Source organism: Microtus oregoni, unplaced genomic scaffold, assembly GCF_018167655.1.
Source record: "Microtus oregoni isolate MIOR12 unplaced genomic scaffold, Mior012 000020F_ref0000438, whole genome shotgun sequence".
In the NCBI taxonomy this organism is placed as follows: domain Eukaryota; kingdom Metazoa; phylum Chordata; class Mammalia; order Rodentia; family Cricetidae; genus Microtus; species Microtus oregoni.
In genome coordinates, this window is record NW_024543079.1 from 31,117,583 (window position 1) to 31,135,184 (window position 17,602).

A 17,602-nucleotide genomic window follows, 5' to 3' on the forward strand; every position below is an offset into this window, starting at 1 on the left:
TTCTGCTTTAATGCGGTACTGAAGAGTGCCATGTCACAGTCTTGGATTTGCTGTCTCAAACATCGTGTTTGAATCTGTTCTTGGGGCACTGTTTGGGAGCTCTTATAGACTCTCTGCAACTGTGGCTTAACTTAAAGAAATCGTTTTCTTGGGGGTCAGTTTTTGCATGATTTTTTTTATTAGTACTTGATTCTGCATTTTTAAGATACATCCTTATTCTTTGATTCTCTCCAAACATATTAATGGAATATCTCTAGTCATTCTCATATAGCTTTATAGTATATAGAAATTTTGCTCAAATTATCAGCTATTACATGAAGACCATTTTGATGGTCCTTTCAAAATCATTATTGTTTGTTTTGTTTTTGTATTTAATGTGGTTCTGACCTCACATTAGAATTATTTTTAATGAACATAATGGATCATATCTGGTAAACTATTGACAATATAACTTCAATGTGGCTTATTGCACTCTCAATGAAGGTTGGGCATTTATATGGAAAACCTGCCATTCACTGCAATATGAGAGAGCTGTATGATACAACTCAGGATATTTATGGCTATTACAGCAAAAACTAATCTTTAGTAACAAATTCTTAGTGGGTGAAATGTTTTGGCTTTGCTGGAAATACATACTTTCTCCAAACTGTGGACTCTGGGCCGCAAAGCACTAACCCCAGGAGGCAACTGCTGTGACTTAGAGCTTCAAGGATGCCTCCAGTGCTTGAACTTTCTCCTTGATGTTCTTTTGGAAAGGCATCATGAAGTCTTCGAAGTCCACCTCATATGTGAATCTCTCCCTTAGCAGTTCCCTCTTTCTGATCAGCTCTGCTGTGGTGGCTTCAGGACTCCAAATCTGAAATAAATAGCCCAAACCAAGATAGTTGTTATCATGTGATTTTCACTTACACATATTTTTAGTTAAGCATATGCTAGGCATTCACTCTATCAATTTGCTACCCTCAGCCTAGGGAGACTTCCCACAGTTTCAACCTGGAACTACCAAATACACACCCAAAGTGCACTTTACCGTTTTACTCTTTCTTAATACCTTACTGCCTATGTGAACATCACTATTTCTGATGAGGGCCACCGAGCAACAGAGATCAGAAATGCTCTTCAGTTCCTTCTCTAGTCACCTCTGGGCCAACTCCTGCTTAGTACCATGCTATCAGAATACAAGGTCAAAGGAACTGGGAACCCTTTATGTCTAATGTAGAAGTCATATTGTTTTCATAGAGGAAGGCAGAAATTACTACTTATTCAGTGCAGCTGGGTGGGCACTGGAAAGATAATTCATTCCCCCAGAGATGTCTCTACTTTTTTAAGGGCAGATATTTTAAGAGACTAGTGAGTTTTTTTCAGCCTTGGTAGTCTGAAATTTCCAAGTAAGAACTGGTAGGGAGTTAAGGTCTGAAAATTTACAACACCAACTGCTTCTATAAGGAATGCCATTGACTAAAATAGACATGAGTCTTTTAAGGAAAATTAAATATTACTATGGAAATAATAACAAATGGAACCAGATACTGGGAATTAACAGTTGGCCTCATTGAGATGAATGTGGTAGAACCTGGCAAATGGACCTCCTCAATAGTAACTGTGGAAAATGAATATGGGCATCTGTTCAGATGATCTGTAGAGCCAGCATGTGAAAAATGACATTATGAACTCCACTATGTTATAGAATACTTACCCTATGTGGGATAAATGTGATATCGACCTTCTTCGTGTAACCACTGGTAATCAGTGAATTGAGGTAGACCACATTATCCTTGTGTAATTTCTTTTCCTCTGTTATTGTTGGTACAGCATAAATTGATGACAGTGTTTCCTGCAAAAAGTTTTTTTAAGAGAATAAATTGCTAAAATCAAGCATTCATTAATATCCTTTTGTCTACATTTTACTTTGAAGTTTGGAAAGAAGGAAAATGCTAAAATTTAAGATAAGATAGAATATTATTAAGACTATAACTGTGGATGTGGAGAGAAAATTAGCTTGCATTGCTGGGCTTCACTTAATTAGTCATATCAGGGACAAATAACAGGAAATTTCAAGATATATATCCCTGATCTATGGCTATTAATAGGATGGACTCCTACTAAAATGATAATGGTGTATGTGGTGGAGTTGGTGGAGACCCCATCACTGTGATTATTCCATGACTAGAACTCTGTCCCCTCTGCCAAGTTCCTTTACCAACATCATCTACTGCCTATATTCCCCAGCCTTTCCAATAATGACATTAGGGCTTTCATGTCTTGACTTTCATTGATGTTTCTCTTCCTTACAAGGAATTCAGTGAACCATCTGTACCCGCAATGATGCCTCCAGCTTGGAAATGCACACAGGACATCCTTACTAACAGCAATGTCTTCATTGACCTCTCTATGTTTGATCATATCACCAAATCTGTAGAATTTGGGACCATGTAGATACAAATTCAATACCAGTTTTTTTCAGTGTTCTAATCATTTGAGCAAATCATTTGTATGTTGTATGGATTCTGTTTACAATGGTCATTTTGTAGAGTCTTTGGTAATGATTTTCTTGCTAGATATATCTTTATAATTATTACCCAAGATGTATAGAGCATGCGCTTTTCCCTTGTTGTGCAATGGCATAAGACAGTGCCACTGCCACCCCAAAACTTTTAGGATTTCCCCTTACTATTTGGTAGTCAGCCTCTTTTTGTTTTACCTCCTCTTTCTTGATGTCCGTGCCTTCGGTCTTCAGTTTAGGAAGCTTGCCTTTCAGTTTTTGATTATCTGTTGGTTTAGGTAGGTTATCCATTTTTTCTTTTATCATATCAATTATTCTATAATCAGCGTATGCCTTTGCAACATCCATGGCAGCATGCCCTGTTTCAAACATAAAGATAAATCGAAAGTTATAATAATAAACCGATTTAATGATAAACCACATAGGAACAAATCAGTATGTGTTAGCATATGGTAGTTTGAGTTCACAAAGCATGATAGCTATTCTCCAGAGAGGACCTCACAACAAAATCCCAGTACATCAAGAGACATTTACTAGTACAACTTCCTTCTTAAATCTTTTAACAACATATATAAAAATGTGTGTGATGTTATACTATTTTGAATTTTAAATTTGTTGTCCACCCCCAATACATATTTTTTTGTGTTTTTTTAATCATCCTGATTTTTGACAAAGAAGCAAAAAATATCAAATGAAAAAAGAAAGCATATTTAACAAATGGTGCTGGCATAACTAGATATCAACATGTAGAAGAATGAAAATAGACCCATATTTATCACCATGCACAAAACTCAAGTCCAAATGGATCAAAAACCTCAACATAATTCCATCCACACTGAACCTTATAGAAAAGAAAGTGAGAAGTACACTTGAATGCATTGGCACAGGGAACCACTTCCTAAATATAACCCCAGCAGCACAGACACTGAGAGAGACAATTAATAAATGGGACCTACTGAAACTGAAAAGCTTCTGTAAAGCAAAAGGACATGGTCAACAAGACAAAACAACAGCCTACAGAATGGGAAAAGATCTTCACCAATCTCACATCAGACAGAGAGCTGATCTCCAAAATATACAAAGAACTCAAGAAATTGGTCACACATAATCCAATAAAAAAAATGGAGTACAGACCTAAACAGAGAACTCTCAACCGAGGAATCTAAAATGGCTGAAAGACACTTAAAGAAATGTTCAACATCCTTAGTCATCAGAGAAATGCAAATTAGAACAACTCTGAGATTCCATCTTATACCTGTAAGAATCGCCAAGATCAAAAACACTGATGACAACTTATGCTGGAGAGGATGTGGGGTAAAGGGAACACTTCCCCATTGCTGGTGGGAATGCAAGCTGGTACAGCCCCTTTGGATATCAGTGTGGTGATTTCTCAGACAATTAGGAAACAACTTTCTTCAAGACCCAGTAATACCACTTTTGGGTATATATCCAAAGGATGCTCAATTGTGCCACAAGGACATGTGCTCAACTATGTTCATAGCAGCACTTTTTGTTATAGCCAAAACCTGGAAACAACCTAAATGTCCTTGACTGAAGAATGAAAAAGAAAAATGTGGTACATTTACACAATGGAGTACTACACAGTGGAAAAAAAAGTGATGATATCTTGAATTTTTCAGGAAAATGGATGGAGCTAGAAAACATTATTTTGAGTGAGGTGACCCCAACACAGAAAGACAGTTATCACATGTACTCACTCATAGGTGGTTTTTAAACATAAAGCAAAGAAAGCCAGCCTACAAACCACAATCCCAAAGAACTTAGACAACAAGGAGGACACTAAAAGAGACTACATGGGAAGTAAAAAAAGACAAGATCTCCTTGTAAAGTAAATTGGGAGCATGGGGACCTTGGGAGAGGACTGAAGGGAGAAGGGGACAGGTAGGGAGGGGAGCAGAGAAAAATGTAGAGCTCAATAAAAATCAATAAAAAATAAAGATATTCTAAGTTTAGTTAGTGTATATACAAATAATTTATATTATGTATGTTTAAACATGTGACATCAATATATTTCTGTAATTTTGGTCCATATCCATCTTAACTAAAGTATTCTTCAGTAATCATCCAATTGAAGCATACACCAAGGATTAAGAAAAAAGTACTTACTCTAATATAATAGAAAAACTTTTTATTTGACCCTTAGAAATAAAAAGAACTCTGGGCTTGTAGTTCATGGTTATTTTCACTTTACTACCCAGTTTATTTAACTTTACTTAAAAAGAAATGTCAGTCCACAAGTATTGCAATCATCAGGGGTGTAGCCTTTAAACCAAAGATTTAAAAATTGCCAGCTGGCCTGGGTCTGGAAAAGCCTGGGATAAAACCGGACTCTCTGAACATAGCGGACAATGAGGACTACTGAGAACTCAAGAACAATAGCAATGGGTTTTTGATCCAACTGCACGCACTGGCTTTGTGGGAGCCTAGGCAGTTTGGATGCTCACCTTACTAGACCTGGATGGAGGTGGGGGTTCCTTGGACTTCCCACAGGACAGGGAACCCTGATTGCTTTTCGGGCTGGGGGGGGGGACTTATTTGGGGGAGGGGGAGGGAAATGGGAGGCGGTGGCGGGGAAGAGACAGAAATCTTTAATAAATAAATAAATTAAAAAAAAATTGCTGGGTACAGACATGCTTCCCCAACATTTAACAAGGGCTTCTGTTTCTACAACAACAAAATCAACAGGATTCAGAATCTAGAATCAATCCCTCTTTCCCCTCAAACATCAGGAGCACAGCATACCTTTTCTATTTTCAATCTGGAACTTAGCGCCAATATCAAGCAGGTATTTTACAGTGTCTAGTCTACAGCTTTCGATGGCTCTACATAAAGGAGTGGAGTTGTTGATTGACAAAGCATCGATTGTAGCCCCCGATTTAACAAGTAGTTCAACAATGTCTTGCTGGCCAGCATGGCATGCGAAATGAAGTGGAGTCCACAGAAAATTATCTGTTGCATTAACATTCGCCCTGTATAATACGACAGATGCACTAATTAAGGGTTCCAGTTGTTTCAAACAACATTGAAACAGAATCAAAGTAAGGAATTTCATGCAATTTTTCCCTTTTTAAAAATTATCAGTTGGAAAAGCTCTGAGAAAAGTAAACTATGTAAAATATTTTTTATGTTTTAATATGCCTTCAAATGCTTTTGTTTTGCATTATTTCGCAGCCTTAATATGCTTATATATAAAAATATATGTATATATACATATATACACATACATACATATGTTTTGCTTAAAAAGTTACTTAGGTGCTGTTTTTGCAAAGATTAAAATCAAGGAAAATTCTAAATCCATTGCATTGGAAATAAATCTGAGCAAAGAGATAAAATTTGTAGTAGTCCACTTTGTTTCTGCTGTCTCTACATGAACTGAAGTTTAAATAAATGTTCATTATTTTAAAATCTAAGCACTATAATGTATTATTTAAAATTATAGTCCTCATTAAAACTTCACTGCCCCAAAGTTATTTTTTTAGTTACTGTCTTTTGATAATATGCAAATGAGTACCTTTAACATGAAACACCATAGCATCATTAAATGTCTTTCTCATGCATTTGCAATAATTGTGCCGATAAGAGCAGTGCATACTTTAACTCATTTAATCGTCAATGATTTTAGAGTTTGTCCTTTTAGAGCTGATTGTATACTTGGGGGAACGGAAGGATTCAAGTGTTCAGAAACTTGCTTCCAGTTGTACAACTGTTGCCCAAGGGGCAATTAAACCCCACAATGGTTGTAGTTTTAAGAGAGAAATGAAAAGACCATGTTTTAAAGGTCTTTACAGATGAAGCAAGGCGATGGTTCCTGTCTGGAGGTGGATGATGGGAAATGGAGAGTTAGGGATATCCTGTCACCCTGTCTGTTGTCTTTTGTCACTGGCAGCCGTTCCACTTGTTTTGGCTGTGCTCCTCCGTAAAAGAAGGGGAAGACTAAGATGTGCTTCACACCATCTCACCTTGCGTATGGCCCTAAATGCAAAGCTGAGTTGTCCCATCCATAGCAAGAAGCAAGAGACCGCAGCTACAGGACATTTCCAAGCCAGAATGAAGCGTGTTTGCCCTCCCTTTGTGATCATCTTGATGGGTTACTGTCTTTGTGCACCCACAATCCCATGCGTCCCACCCCCTTGCCTGCATCTTTGTCAGGTCATTGGATGTCCACTGCAGGGAAGGAAATGACAAAACCCCAAACCCTAAAGCATACCCTCTTTCAAGAAGAAACTTGACCACATCCATGTTGCCACTGGCACACGCTGTCATGAGTGGCGTCTTGTAAGAACTATCCTTCATATCCACAGGTATTCCTGCCTCGAAAGCCTTTTTCAAAGAGGCCAGGTCTCCTGCCTTGGTGATAAAATTAATATTTGCGAAGACCTTCCCGGGATCATCGATGTACCACTCGGAATCGTCCTGGATGGGGTGCTCAGGAGGGTGGTCCCGGTTGAACCTGGTGCAGTCGGTGACATTCTGGTAAGTCTCGATCATGTAGTAGGGCGGGCCCCCGTCTATCCGCCGCGGAAAGGCGTTCTCCGGAATGGTGCAGATCGGGAGAGGCAGAACAAACTTGCCTTTCTTTGGCTTTTTGCCCAAACCCTTTCTCTTTTTCTTAGGCCCGAAAGATCCCAAGACGTAAGACTTACTTAAGTATTTGGTTCCCTTAAAGAACTCGTTAAGGTTGACCCCACCTCCCCGGCTTTTTTCGTGCATTTGAGCAACGGCAAGCAGCTGCTCCGAGGTGGCAAAGTCTTGCTTCTCCTCCAGGGTCGTCACGAAGTCGTCTTTGCTGACTACGCCATCGCCCCTGTCCACGAAGGAAAAGGCTTCCCGAAGGAAAGCCTCGTGCTCCGCAGACCAGTCGTGCAGCCTGAGGGCCCAGAGTGGGTTAGGATTTTTGACTCCAGGCTTCGCGAGTTTAGCTGCAGTCCTCTCTGCTCTGCGTAACTCCTTGCCTGCAGCTTTGAAGCCTCCATCTTTTGCCAGAGCCCGGGGTGTTTTATGTTCCAAATTTTTCCATTTTAGGTCACATCCTAAAAAAGAAGCATCGTTGTTAAGAATATGCGAAAGTTATCTGCTTGCCCCCACAAAATGACACTCCCAACTATTTTCTTGAGTTTATGCAGTCAGACGTTTTGTCCTTAAAACTGTAATTACCAAAACAAATAGCAATTTATTTTCCTGAGAGCTTCACTTGAGGGAATTCTGAGAGACAAGATTACTGTATGTATCTGTTCATCTGTATCCCTGTAGACAGATAACTTAGGTAACCAATATCATCAAATGGGGTATTTGCGGGGAAGATGTTGCTAACAGGCAGAGGGAGGTGTCCTGGAGCTCAGTAATAAGACTCTGCATCCAAAAGCTTGCACAGGAACCCATCAGTTCAGAATACAGCAGAATGCCTGGTTCTTTATTTCATACAAAATATTTTGCAAGCTTAACCAATATTTCACATTTTCTCCATTAATTGAAGGTAATTTATACTAATTGGCTGTTTTGTGGTAAGACCATGCAAACAACCTTAACAGCTGAAGAACTAAATTGTTTAATCAAAGTTCAACATTCCAGACTTGTGTTTGTACACAAGATAAATATTAAAATTTATTATTTACCCTCTTGCTCAAAATATAAAAATTAAGAAGTCTGAGCATGTGTAACTATATCAAGGAATGCGTTTATTGCTACCAAGAAGGCTGTAATATTTTTTAATATCTCAAGATTGAGATATTAAAAATCCATTACATAAATAAGTCAATCCATGAAAATATTGTTTCTGTTCTTTTTAAATTTAGAGGCAGACTAGGCAGCTGTTTTGCCTACATGATATAATAATACCTCAAGGAGGTAGGTGACAATGAAGGTTCAGACAGTTTTACACTAAACACTTAAGAACAGGCATTTCCTGGGAGGGTGGCTGGGACAATCCCAGGAGAAACTCCACAGCATGGGAGTGTCACAGACAGGCTCCTGCATTCACCTGACTATCTTCCTTCGCATTCACACCAGAAATGAGGGTGGAGAGATTTTAAATACACCTTAGCTTGCCCTCCTCTTTGGAAAACCTTTTAGTGGCTAAAGGACCAACGTTCCCTCTGATCTTGTCTGAACTTCCAAACACTCCACAGATCTCGGAGCATTTTCAGACACTCATCACGGAGTCAGGCCTTCATTCTTAAACCAAGCTCTTTGCTCCTCAGGGTTGCATCCCAGTATTGCATCCTAGGCTACATTATCAGTGGAGTGCATGTATGGTGACATCTGTCACAGCAGGAAATCATTCAACATATTACAGATGATTAAGATCGACTCGTCCTTGAAAAATCACGAATGTTTAGAAATCTGCATGGTTAAAACTGAAATGACAGAATAAAATCCTGACAGCGGCAGATTTAAAAATAAAACTAGACAGGTTTGGGCAAGAATTGCATGGGGAGTTTTCTCTGTTAAACAGCTTATCATTGGGAGAAATATGGGCTCACAAAAGCAAAACCAGGTCAACTATGCTGTTATCATACGTGGTAAGGGCTCTAAAATTTATTTGTGGAGGACAGAAAAAGAAAAAAAACTGTTTTAGTATACAGATGTATGAAATTTTTCTATTTTTCATAAACTAGAAAAAACAAAATTCAACTGAATGCAAAGGCGTCTCTACTAGAATTGAGCTTTCGATGTATACTCAGTGCGTAACTGACAAGGAGTGCATCTATGTTCAACCAACTAGTCAATATTTCACTGAAAGGTGTTTTCTAAGCATACTGTGTGCTGGATAACCTGTTCTCTAGCTTTGAGACAATCTAAATGTTGAATGTTGTTACACTGAAAATAGTTCATAAATCTTTTCATTTTATTTTCTTTCCCAGAAAGTATTTCCACTATAACTACAATTTACCCAGAAATGTTATTTTAATTTGACATGCATTTTAAAAACAGATTAAAATTTCAAATAAAATAAAATTAGTTTCAATGTTTTTCTTTCTTGAGAATGATGTTGGGACTCTTAAAATATGAATATTAATCAACTGTAAGCATGTTAATATTTAGTTAACACATGACAATCAAATCCCTTCGGATTTAGGTTTTAATTCCTCTTAGTATTAGAGTCATAATTCAGTGGGCAACTGTGTGAGAAAAAAAAATCAACTTTCATCCTGCATAGGGTGAGGATTGCTGGAGACTGAAAATTAAGTCGAGAGTAAGTGAGAGGCCCGGATTCTCTAATCATTTATGAGCTATCAGATAGTTTTACCTCGCTGGGCTATGTATTTACAGCAGTCTGCAAAGCCACCCATGGCCGCATAATGAAGTGGTGTGTTCCCGTCCATTCCAATCAGCCCCATGTCTCCATTGTAGGCAAAGAGAAGCTTCAATATCTGCACAATAAAAAGGGAGTGGAAAAATAGGAATGCTCATTTACTATGAAAAGATTGGCAGCCAGACCTCTGCTGTCCAATCTATTGTCTTTTACCACATGTGGCTGCTGAAAATTCCAACTTAAATGAAAATTTAAAGTTCAATTCTTTAGTCTTCTTAGACACATTTAAAGTGCTCAAAGGCCATATATGGGCTAAATGTGCTGGTGAACTTTAGAAGGTTTTCATCATTGCCCGAAGTTCTGTCAAACAGCCTTGTCACAGATGACAGAGATAGCCATCCATCAGTGGCTATCAGAGGGATAATGCAGCATTGTTCTGGATGGCAGGGATTTTAAGTGTCATAGTCAATTACATAGAGAAGTAATACTAGTACTATTCAGTGAGTAAGTGAGCAAATATATGCAGAAAAGCTAGCAAATGTATAAAATTATAAAGACCTGGGATATGTAGTCAGAGTAAATTTTTATATTTGGAAAAATCAAGATAAAACAACATAAGAATCTTAGAAAACATACCCGCCTTAGTGTAACTTATGAAAAAAGAGAGAAGGAGAAAAGAAAGAAGTCTTTAACAATCAAATTTAAAGCAAAATGCAATTATTACATCAAAAAAGCCTCCTTTGGCAGCAAAATGTGCAGCATCGTGCCTATCATTGTCAAATGCATTCACTTCACCTCCTCTTTCCAATATGCCTCGAACTATTTCCAGTACCCCTTCTCTTGATGCTTCCATGAGAGCCGTGCGCCCTGTAGACTGGACATGAAACAAATCAAATGATGATTATACTTTTATGCATTATCCATACTCAACACAAACTTGGGTTCAATTCACTGGGCCTTGGCTTTATGTGAAGAAGTTTAATGGTCTATATTTTTATTGGTTTCACTATAAAGGAGGAAGCATTCAGTCAGCACTGTGTGTAACTGTCTGAAATGGAATCTGAAAGCCAGAGTCAAGGTTGCTCTGCAGACCCCAATAAGAATGTCATGCAATCAAAACATATTTCTACATAGAAAACAGAGTATAAAAAGGGGGGAAAGCATGTTAAAACTTGGCAGCATTTGTTTTCTAATGAGAAAAAAAATCTCTTTCTGAATGTCTGGAAATGATAATTACAAAACCTGAAAAGCCTAAATTAGCCAGCTCAGGAGATGAATCAGTATATGTGAGGCAACAAAATTCTCTTTCTATGGAAATAGATTTTATTGGTACCAATGATACCCTTTCTGTTTGCTATAGTGATATTCTGCCTATGAATAATTAGGATCAATTTACAAATACAATTAGCAAAGAAAGTATAGAATGACAGTGATGTAAGGACAAAGTATATCATCTTCAGCACTTTGAGTAGAGATCAACAAGCTAACAGGACACATTTTATCATCTCTCTTCTCCATCGTCCCACCTCTGCCTTTTCCCTATTTATTTGTGGGAAAATAGAGTCTCACTATACCAGTAACCCTGGTTGACTTAGTATGTGTAGACCAAGCTGGCCTTGAACTCACAGAGCTCTGCCTGCCTCTGCCTCTCAAGTGCCAGAACTAAAGGCAGGTACCACTATGCTGGGCCCCAAGTTTACCATGATTAAGTACGAAACAAAACAAACAAAAATACCACCACTGCAAAGACACCCAACCACATGGCTGTGTAATAAAGTAGAATAAAGAAATATTAATCACAGGGATAGTCATACTGAGTTGATGGCATTAGGATTGGCTCCTTTCTCCAAGAATGTCAGGCACATATCCTTCACATCATGTGCTTCTTCACAAGCTTTGAGGAAAACTGGCTTCCCTTCGAAGGTGAGGTTGTTGACGTCCGCACCATGATCCAAGGCAATCAGTGCACAGCGATAATGCCGCTTGGTGGGTAAAATGCAGTAAAACAAAACACCTGAGGAAAAACAGATCCACTGTGAGAACTCCTGGTCCAGTGCCAAATTGCCAGCTCTGAAACATACATACATGTAACATTATATGGACTCCACAGGTTATATTTAGTAATATATATTTGTACACACACACACATATATATATACAAATATATATATGAATATATTAATAACTAATGAATGAAAAAAGAGGCCATAAATTTTAAGCAGAGTAGGGGAATGGTATATGGGAGGGGATTTCAAGGCAGAAACAGCAAGGGATAAACGTTGTAATTAAACTAAACTAAAATCTTAAGAAAAAGGAAAAGTTAAAAATTTATTATATATGAATCTATCTATATATTTAAATCTCTATATATTTGAATGCATGTATGTATATATGTGAGCCTGGAAGTTCCTTGGGTATCCTGAATTCCATTTGAACCCATGCTTAGAGGGAGTGGGCTCTTGATTTCAGAGCCATAAGAAGAAAAAACAAAGCTGCTCTGCCATCATGCTAATCACTTTGCTCCACCCAAAAGAGGAAAATGCTAAATCTTCACACTTGGGACCTATAATACACTCTATATCAACATACTACATACAAAAAGTGTACTATACACAAGATAGTTTTACAGTCCTGACAGAGTGGTGGTAAGCAAGTTGTAGGTAAATAAATGTTAGACTCCAAACTGACTTTGTAATGGGCTCACCTCCAAAAGGAGCTTTATTCAAAAATGAGCAATAGCCCCAAGGAAAAAGGCATATGACCTATGAAAAAGACACCTATAAAAAAGAAAGATAGGGAAATGGATAATAAAAGCAGGTAAAAGAACATTATTTAAAAACCTATTAATGAAAATGATTGGCTAGCCTGTTTTTATATTAGCAAAGAAACTGAATAAAATGCATTCAAAAATAAAACACGAAGACAAACATACCCAAAAGGACTGAAGAGATTAAAAGACAGATAGAAAGAAAAGACTGGATTGAGACAACAGGACTCAAGGAACAATATTAAAGAGTGAAAGTCACATTAGAAGCAGGAAAAGGATCTTCATCTGTTCAACTATGTTCATAGCAGCATTATTTGTAATAGCCAGAACCTGGAAACAATCTAGATGCCCCTCAACTGAAGAATGGATAAAGAAAGTGTGGCACACTTACACATTAGAGTACTACTCAGCAGTTTAAAAAAAACAATAACATCTTAAATTTTGCATGCAAATGGATGGAATTAGAAAACACTATCCTGAGTGAAGTAACCCAGACTCAAAAGATGAATATGGTATGTACTCACTTGTAAGTGGATACTAGCTATAAACAAAGGACATTGAGCCTATAGTTCATGATGCCAGAGAAGCTAAGTAATAAGGTGAACTTAAAGAAAAATATATATAGACCCACCTGGAAATTGGAAACTGACAAGATCTCCTGACAAAATTGGGAGCATGGGGTCTGGGGTAGAAGGTAGGGGAAGAGGGGAAAATATGGGGAGAAGGGGAGGGTTGAGGAGAACTTGAGGGAATGGGATAGTTGAGATGGAGGAAGGACAGCTATAAGAGCAAAGAAAGAGATATCTTGATTGAGGGAGTGATTATGGGATTAGCAAGAAACGTGGCTCTAGAAAAATTCCCAGGAATTCACAAGGATGACCCCAACTAAGACCCTAAGCAATAGAGGAAAGGGTGCCTGACCTGGCTTTGCCCTGTAGTCAGGCTGATGATTATCTTAAATATCATTATAGAACCTTCATCCCACAACAGATGGAAACAGAGGCAGAGACCCACAGCAGAGCACTGGACTGAGCTCCTATACCCATAAAGTCTCACCAATATGACTCTCCAAACATGAGCTGAACCTGGATAACCCCAACGGACATGCCAAAAAGGATGGGGAAAAGCCCCCAAGGTTTCAACCCTGCACAAAGAACTACTGGTAGTTGAGGAAATCTGCCAAGCAAGAGAGATGATTCTCACCAGGAAGTGCACACCATTTGGTGACCTCCCTGAACTCTTTGGACTTGTAGGACCCACAGAAAAATGACTGTCGAAGCTGCCTAAAGGAGGTGAAACTGTCCTTTGGGGTTCCTGCTGCATGAAAGAGTCCGCCAGACATTCTGCAGGGCACAGAAGAAAGCAAACGATGAACTTTGCCAACACAAGGCATAAGAGATCTTCAAATTCCCTGCTTCATGGAAAAGTCTGCCAAATACTATGGGCCAACTAGAAGCTAGAGCTAATAGGCCAAGCAGTGTTGTAATTAATATATTTTCTGAGCGGTTAGTTCAGATCTGGGCAGCCAGGAGACAAATAAACAGCCTCCCCCGACACAGTGCCAAATGGTCAGCCCTTAAAACATGCATACAAGTAACATATGAACTGAACAGATTATATTTAAGAACACACACACACAATAGCAACTAGTGAAGAAAGAAGCCATGAATTTGAAGGAGAGCTGGGATGGATATATGGGATGGTCTGGGGAGGAAAGGGAAGGGAAAATGCTTTAAATACCTTGTAATCTCAAAAATAAAATATAACTGAAAAAGGGAGAGCTGACCAAAGCAGCATAACAGAGAAACAAACCAAATCAAACTCTGAATGTAATACTAGACTTAAATTTGTTGCAAGGCCCTGAGGTGCTTGTGAAGTGAATAGTTTGTAATGATGGGTTCTGTAACTCAGAGCTCAAAGCCTACAGCCTATGTCATATCATTTTAATGGCCCATTTAAATATTCTGTTTTCTTGTTCTGTAGAAATAGCATATAGTCAGTCAAACTTCAAGAACCAGGAAACAAGATGTCAATGTCAGAGATTATCCTGGAATAAACAAAGAGGTGCCCTCCCAGCTGAGGGTGGGCAAGCCAAAAAAAGGTTCCCACAGAAAAAAAAGACAGGGGCCTTGTGTTAAACTTACAAGGTTATGTGTAAAAAACACATTACATTTATTTTAATTCATGTTTTGTTTTTTCCTCTGTGACTTATTGTTTTTCGAATATGTTTATATTTCCCAGTACTTTATTAACTTAATACTAATATGAATGAACATAAATATTACCCATATGGCTGTTGCATTTGCTGCAAATATTTATTTGACCTTGTTCCCAATTTTACTTCACATTTTTAGATTTTTATGCTATATCTCTCACCCTGATATATTCTGTTTGATTTCTTTATCTAGGTTCCAAATTAGAAAAAAAAAACTTTTCTTCATTACAGTGTTTTTCAGAGTTTGTTCTACACAACTTAAACTGTGTTTGAGTCCCGTAGAACGACTCCTTCATAGTCAAATATACACACAAAATTATTTTGACTTTGTCCCAGCAGGAACAAAGGAGGATGCCTCCCTTAGTTTGTTTTGTTCAATGGTTATCTAGTGGATTCAGCAGTGGGATCAATTTTACATGTACCACTTTTAATATACCAGTGATTCCATCGGTCACGGAAGGCCCCTCAGAAAATGGCATTCCATGAAAGATTGAGGTGAGTGGGTTCTCACTCTGTAGCCCTGGCCCAACTGAGGCTCACTCTGTAGCCCTGGCTGACTTGAAGCTCACTCTATAGACCAGGTTGGCCTCAAACCGTCATGATCCTTTTGCCTCTGCTTCCAAGTTGATGGGATATTAAGCAGTGGGCCACCATGTTCAACTATTCTATGAAGGCTGAACAGCTGTGCTTTCAGTCTTTAAAATCTTAAACTGTATTTGACCTCTCAATGTGTCTGAAGTTTATTTTGCTATGTGGTTCTAGTGCAAGTCATATATCAAATATCAAGTTGGCGGTGAGTTATGAAATAAGCTTTCCTCCTGTCAGAAAGTATTAACAATGTAAAATGGGATTCATTTCTTGAGTGTAGATCAGTGTCAATGAATTTGTAGTTGTGACAATCCTCTGGGACAATTGATTCAATCTACCATTTTATATTGAGTCTGTTTGTAATTATCTTGTTAATTTTCATGAGGCCGGTTCAACTATGAACTGAATCTCAATTAGCTAAAAATCCCCAGATCATGTCTTCGAGACAGACACTGTGGAATTACACATGCAATAATTCTGCCATGTGTAGTATTTCAAGTTATATTTCCAAATTGTTAAAAACTGACATTACCTTTGGCAGGTAAGCAAAATCTACCATAGTTTTTTAGGATATCAAATGCAGTCCTTTCTATACTAACCTGGGAACCAGACAAAAGTCTACCTAAAGTCCTAATTTTAACACCATCATGGTCTAAAATGTAAGGAATGTGTCCATCTAAGCAAGATTTTACCCTTCACTAAAGGTGATTAACATACTAGCTGCACGTGTAATGCTGAAAGAATCTACTAAGCCAGTCATGAGGTCCCTACTTCTAATCTCATTATTCTGAGAGCTTTACACAAGATGAAAAAATTCAAGGTTAGCCTGAGCTGAGATCCAGTCTCAAAAGTTAAACGGAGGTGGGTGGTCCTTGGACTTCCCACAGGGCAGGGAACCCTGATTTGCTCTTTAGGCTGACAAGGGAGGGGGACTTGATTGGGGGAGGGGGAGGGAAATGGGAGGCAGCGGCAGGGAAGAGACAGAAATCTTTAATAAATAAATAAATTTTAAAAAAAGTTAAACAAAAAAGAATAACAAAAGAAACCATCAAATACAGTTCTAGCTAGTCGCTCTTAAATGAGTGACCTTCAGAACTTGTTTCCCTACGATATTCCCAAAGTGCTGCAGGTTCTGAGGAAGCGATATCTTTCAGCACAGCAATGGGTACTGAGTCTTTTCCTTTAGATCTTATTTCCCTTCTAAAGCTAAGAAATGGGAAAAGCCTCTTTCTTGCTTTCTGGCTACAAAGTGAGTTCACCTGCTGATTAGAATGCTGAAGTTTTACCTTTGCCTTCATTATCAACAATCGTCATATCAGCTTTGGCTTTGGCTAAAATTTCCATGGACAACTCATGGCCCAGCTCCGCAGCCCTCATGGTAGGGGTACAGCCCATGCGGTCTTGCACATCAGGGTGAGCGCCGAGGCCAAGGAGAAAGCTAACCATGTCAATGTCATTGGAAACGGAGGCTAAGTGGAGAGCACTCAGTCCATCAACAGGTTCAGTGAAGTTGATGAGCTCGGGGTATCCAAGTTTGGTCAGCTTCTCTATCTGCTTCTTGTCTTTGTTGCGAACACACTGAAGAACTCTGTAGACCTGTAAGTTCTCAAGTCTCTTGTCTGCTAAAGCCATGTTAGACAGTCACTTCTTAATAATTCTTTCTGGACTAAGACGAAAACTGCAGAGCAAAAGGGAAAACAAAGAAAGGTTAACTGTCACTGTTATTAAGTTACAGTATGTTAAAGCTCAGAAAAGAGGTTTTGAAACAGATAGGATTTAGTTTAATCACTTCTAGAAAAAATTATACGTAACTTAAAAATATGCAACTGGTATAACATAAACTATTTCAACTTTCCCAGAGTAACTAATTCTAGCTTAACACTTAACCTCTCCTCATTGCCATGGTGTTTACATGTGCTGTGAAGAAAGTGAAGTTAACTATATTGCCAGAATGAGGATATGAGTTCCCATCTGTGGCCCGCATCAGTTATTTTCCCTTCATTGAAGTGTAAATCTCATTTAGTGAGGTTCACTAAGAACATGAGTCCATTGGGCTGTGTGAGCATACCACAAGGTAGGAGCATATATAAGGCATGAATGGTCGCAGACAGCGTTGGAGAAACCAGGAATGTTAATCACACAGAGTTGTCTTCTCAAAGGACATTAATACCTGTTTTCCACCCAGAAGGCTGGGAGTGAATATTGCTAATTACCGGTGACCTTTGCTCTCTATAGAGCCAGACATCCCCCAAA

At 38.5% G+C, this 17,602-nt stretch overlaps 1 protein-coding gene across 1 annotated transcript; it reads right to left on the reverse strand.

Annotated features, from left to right (window-relative positions):
* Positions 1 to 697: 697 nt before the first annotated feature.
* Ankef1 (ankyrin repeat and EF-hand domain containing 1) lies at positions 698 to 16,981 on the reverse strand. The gene is made up of 9 exons (XM_041670157.1): positions 16,636 to 16,981; positions 11,594 to 11,793; positions 10,504 to 10,653; positions 9,774 to 9,897; positions 6,735 to 7,557; positions 5,267 to 5,493; positions 2,702 to 2,862; positions 1,697 to 1,834; positions 698 to 856 (listed from the first exon to the last, which is right to left on the reverse strand). Exons 1-9 carry the CDS (start codon positions 16,979 to 16,981, stop codon positions 698 to 700), a joined length of 2,328 nt encoding a protein of 775 aa, XP_041526091.1.
* Between the last annotated feature and the right edge of the window lie 621 nt (positions 16,982 to 17,602).

What these genes read in the sequence shown, in the direction of transcription:
- Ankef1 (XM_041670157.1), bottom strand. Translation starts at nt 16,981, where the DNA reads ATGGCTTTAGCAGACAAGAGACTTGAGAACTTACAGGTCTACAGAGTT. An exon ending in TAAATACATAGCCCAGCGAG is followed by an intron (nt 7,558 to 9,773) that starts GTAAAACTATCT and finishes CTTCTTTTTTAG; the next exon opens with GATGTGACCTAAAATGGAAA. An exon ending in AAGTTTCTTCTTGAAAGAGG is followed by an intron (nt 5,494 to 6,734) that starts GTATGCTTTAGG and finishes CGTATTATACAG; the next exon opens with GGCGAATGTTAATGCAACAG.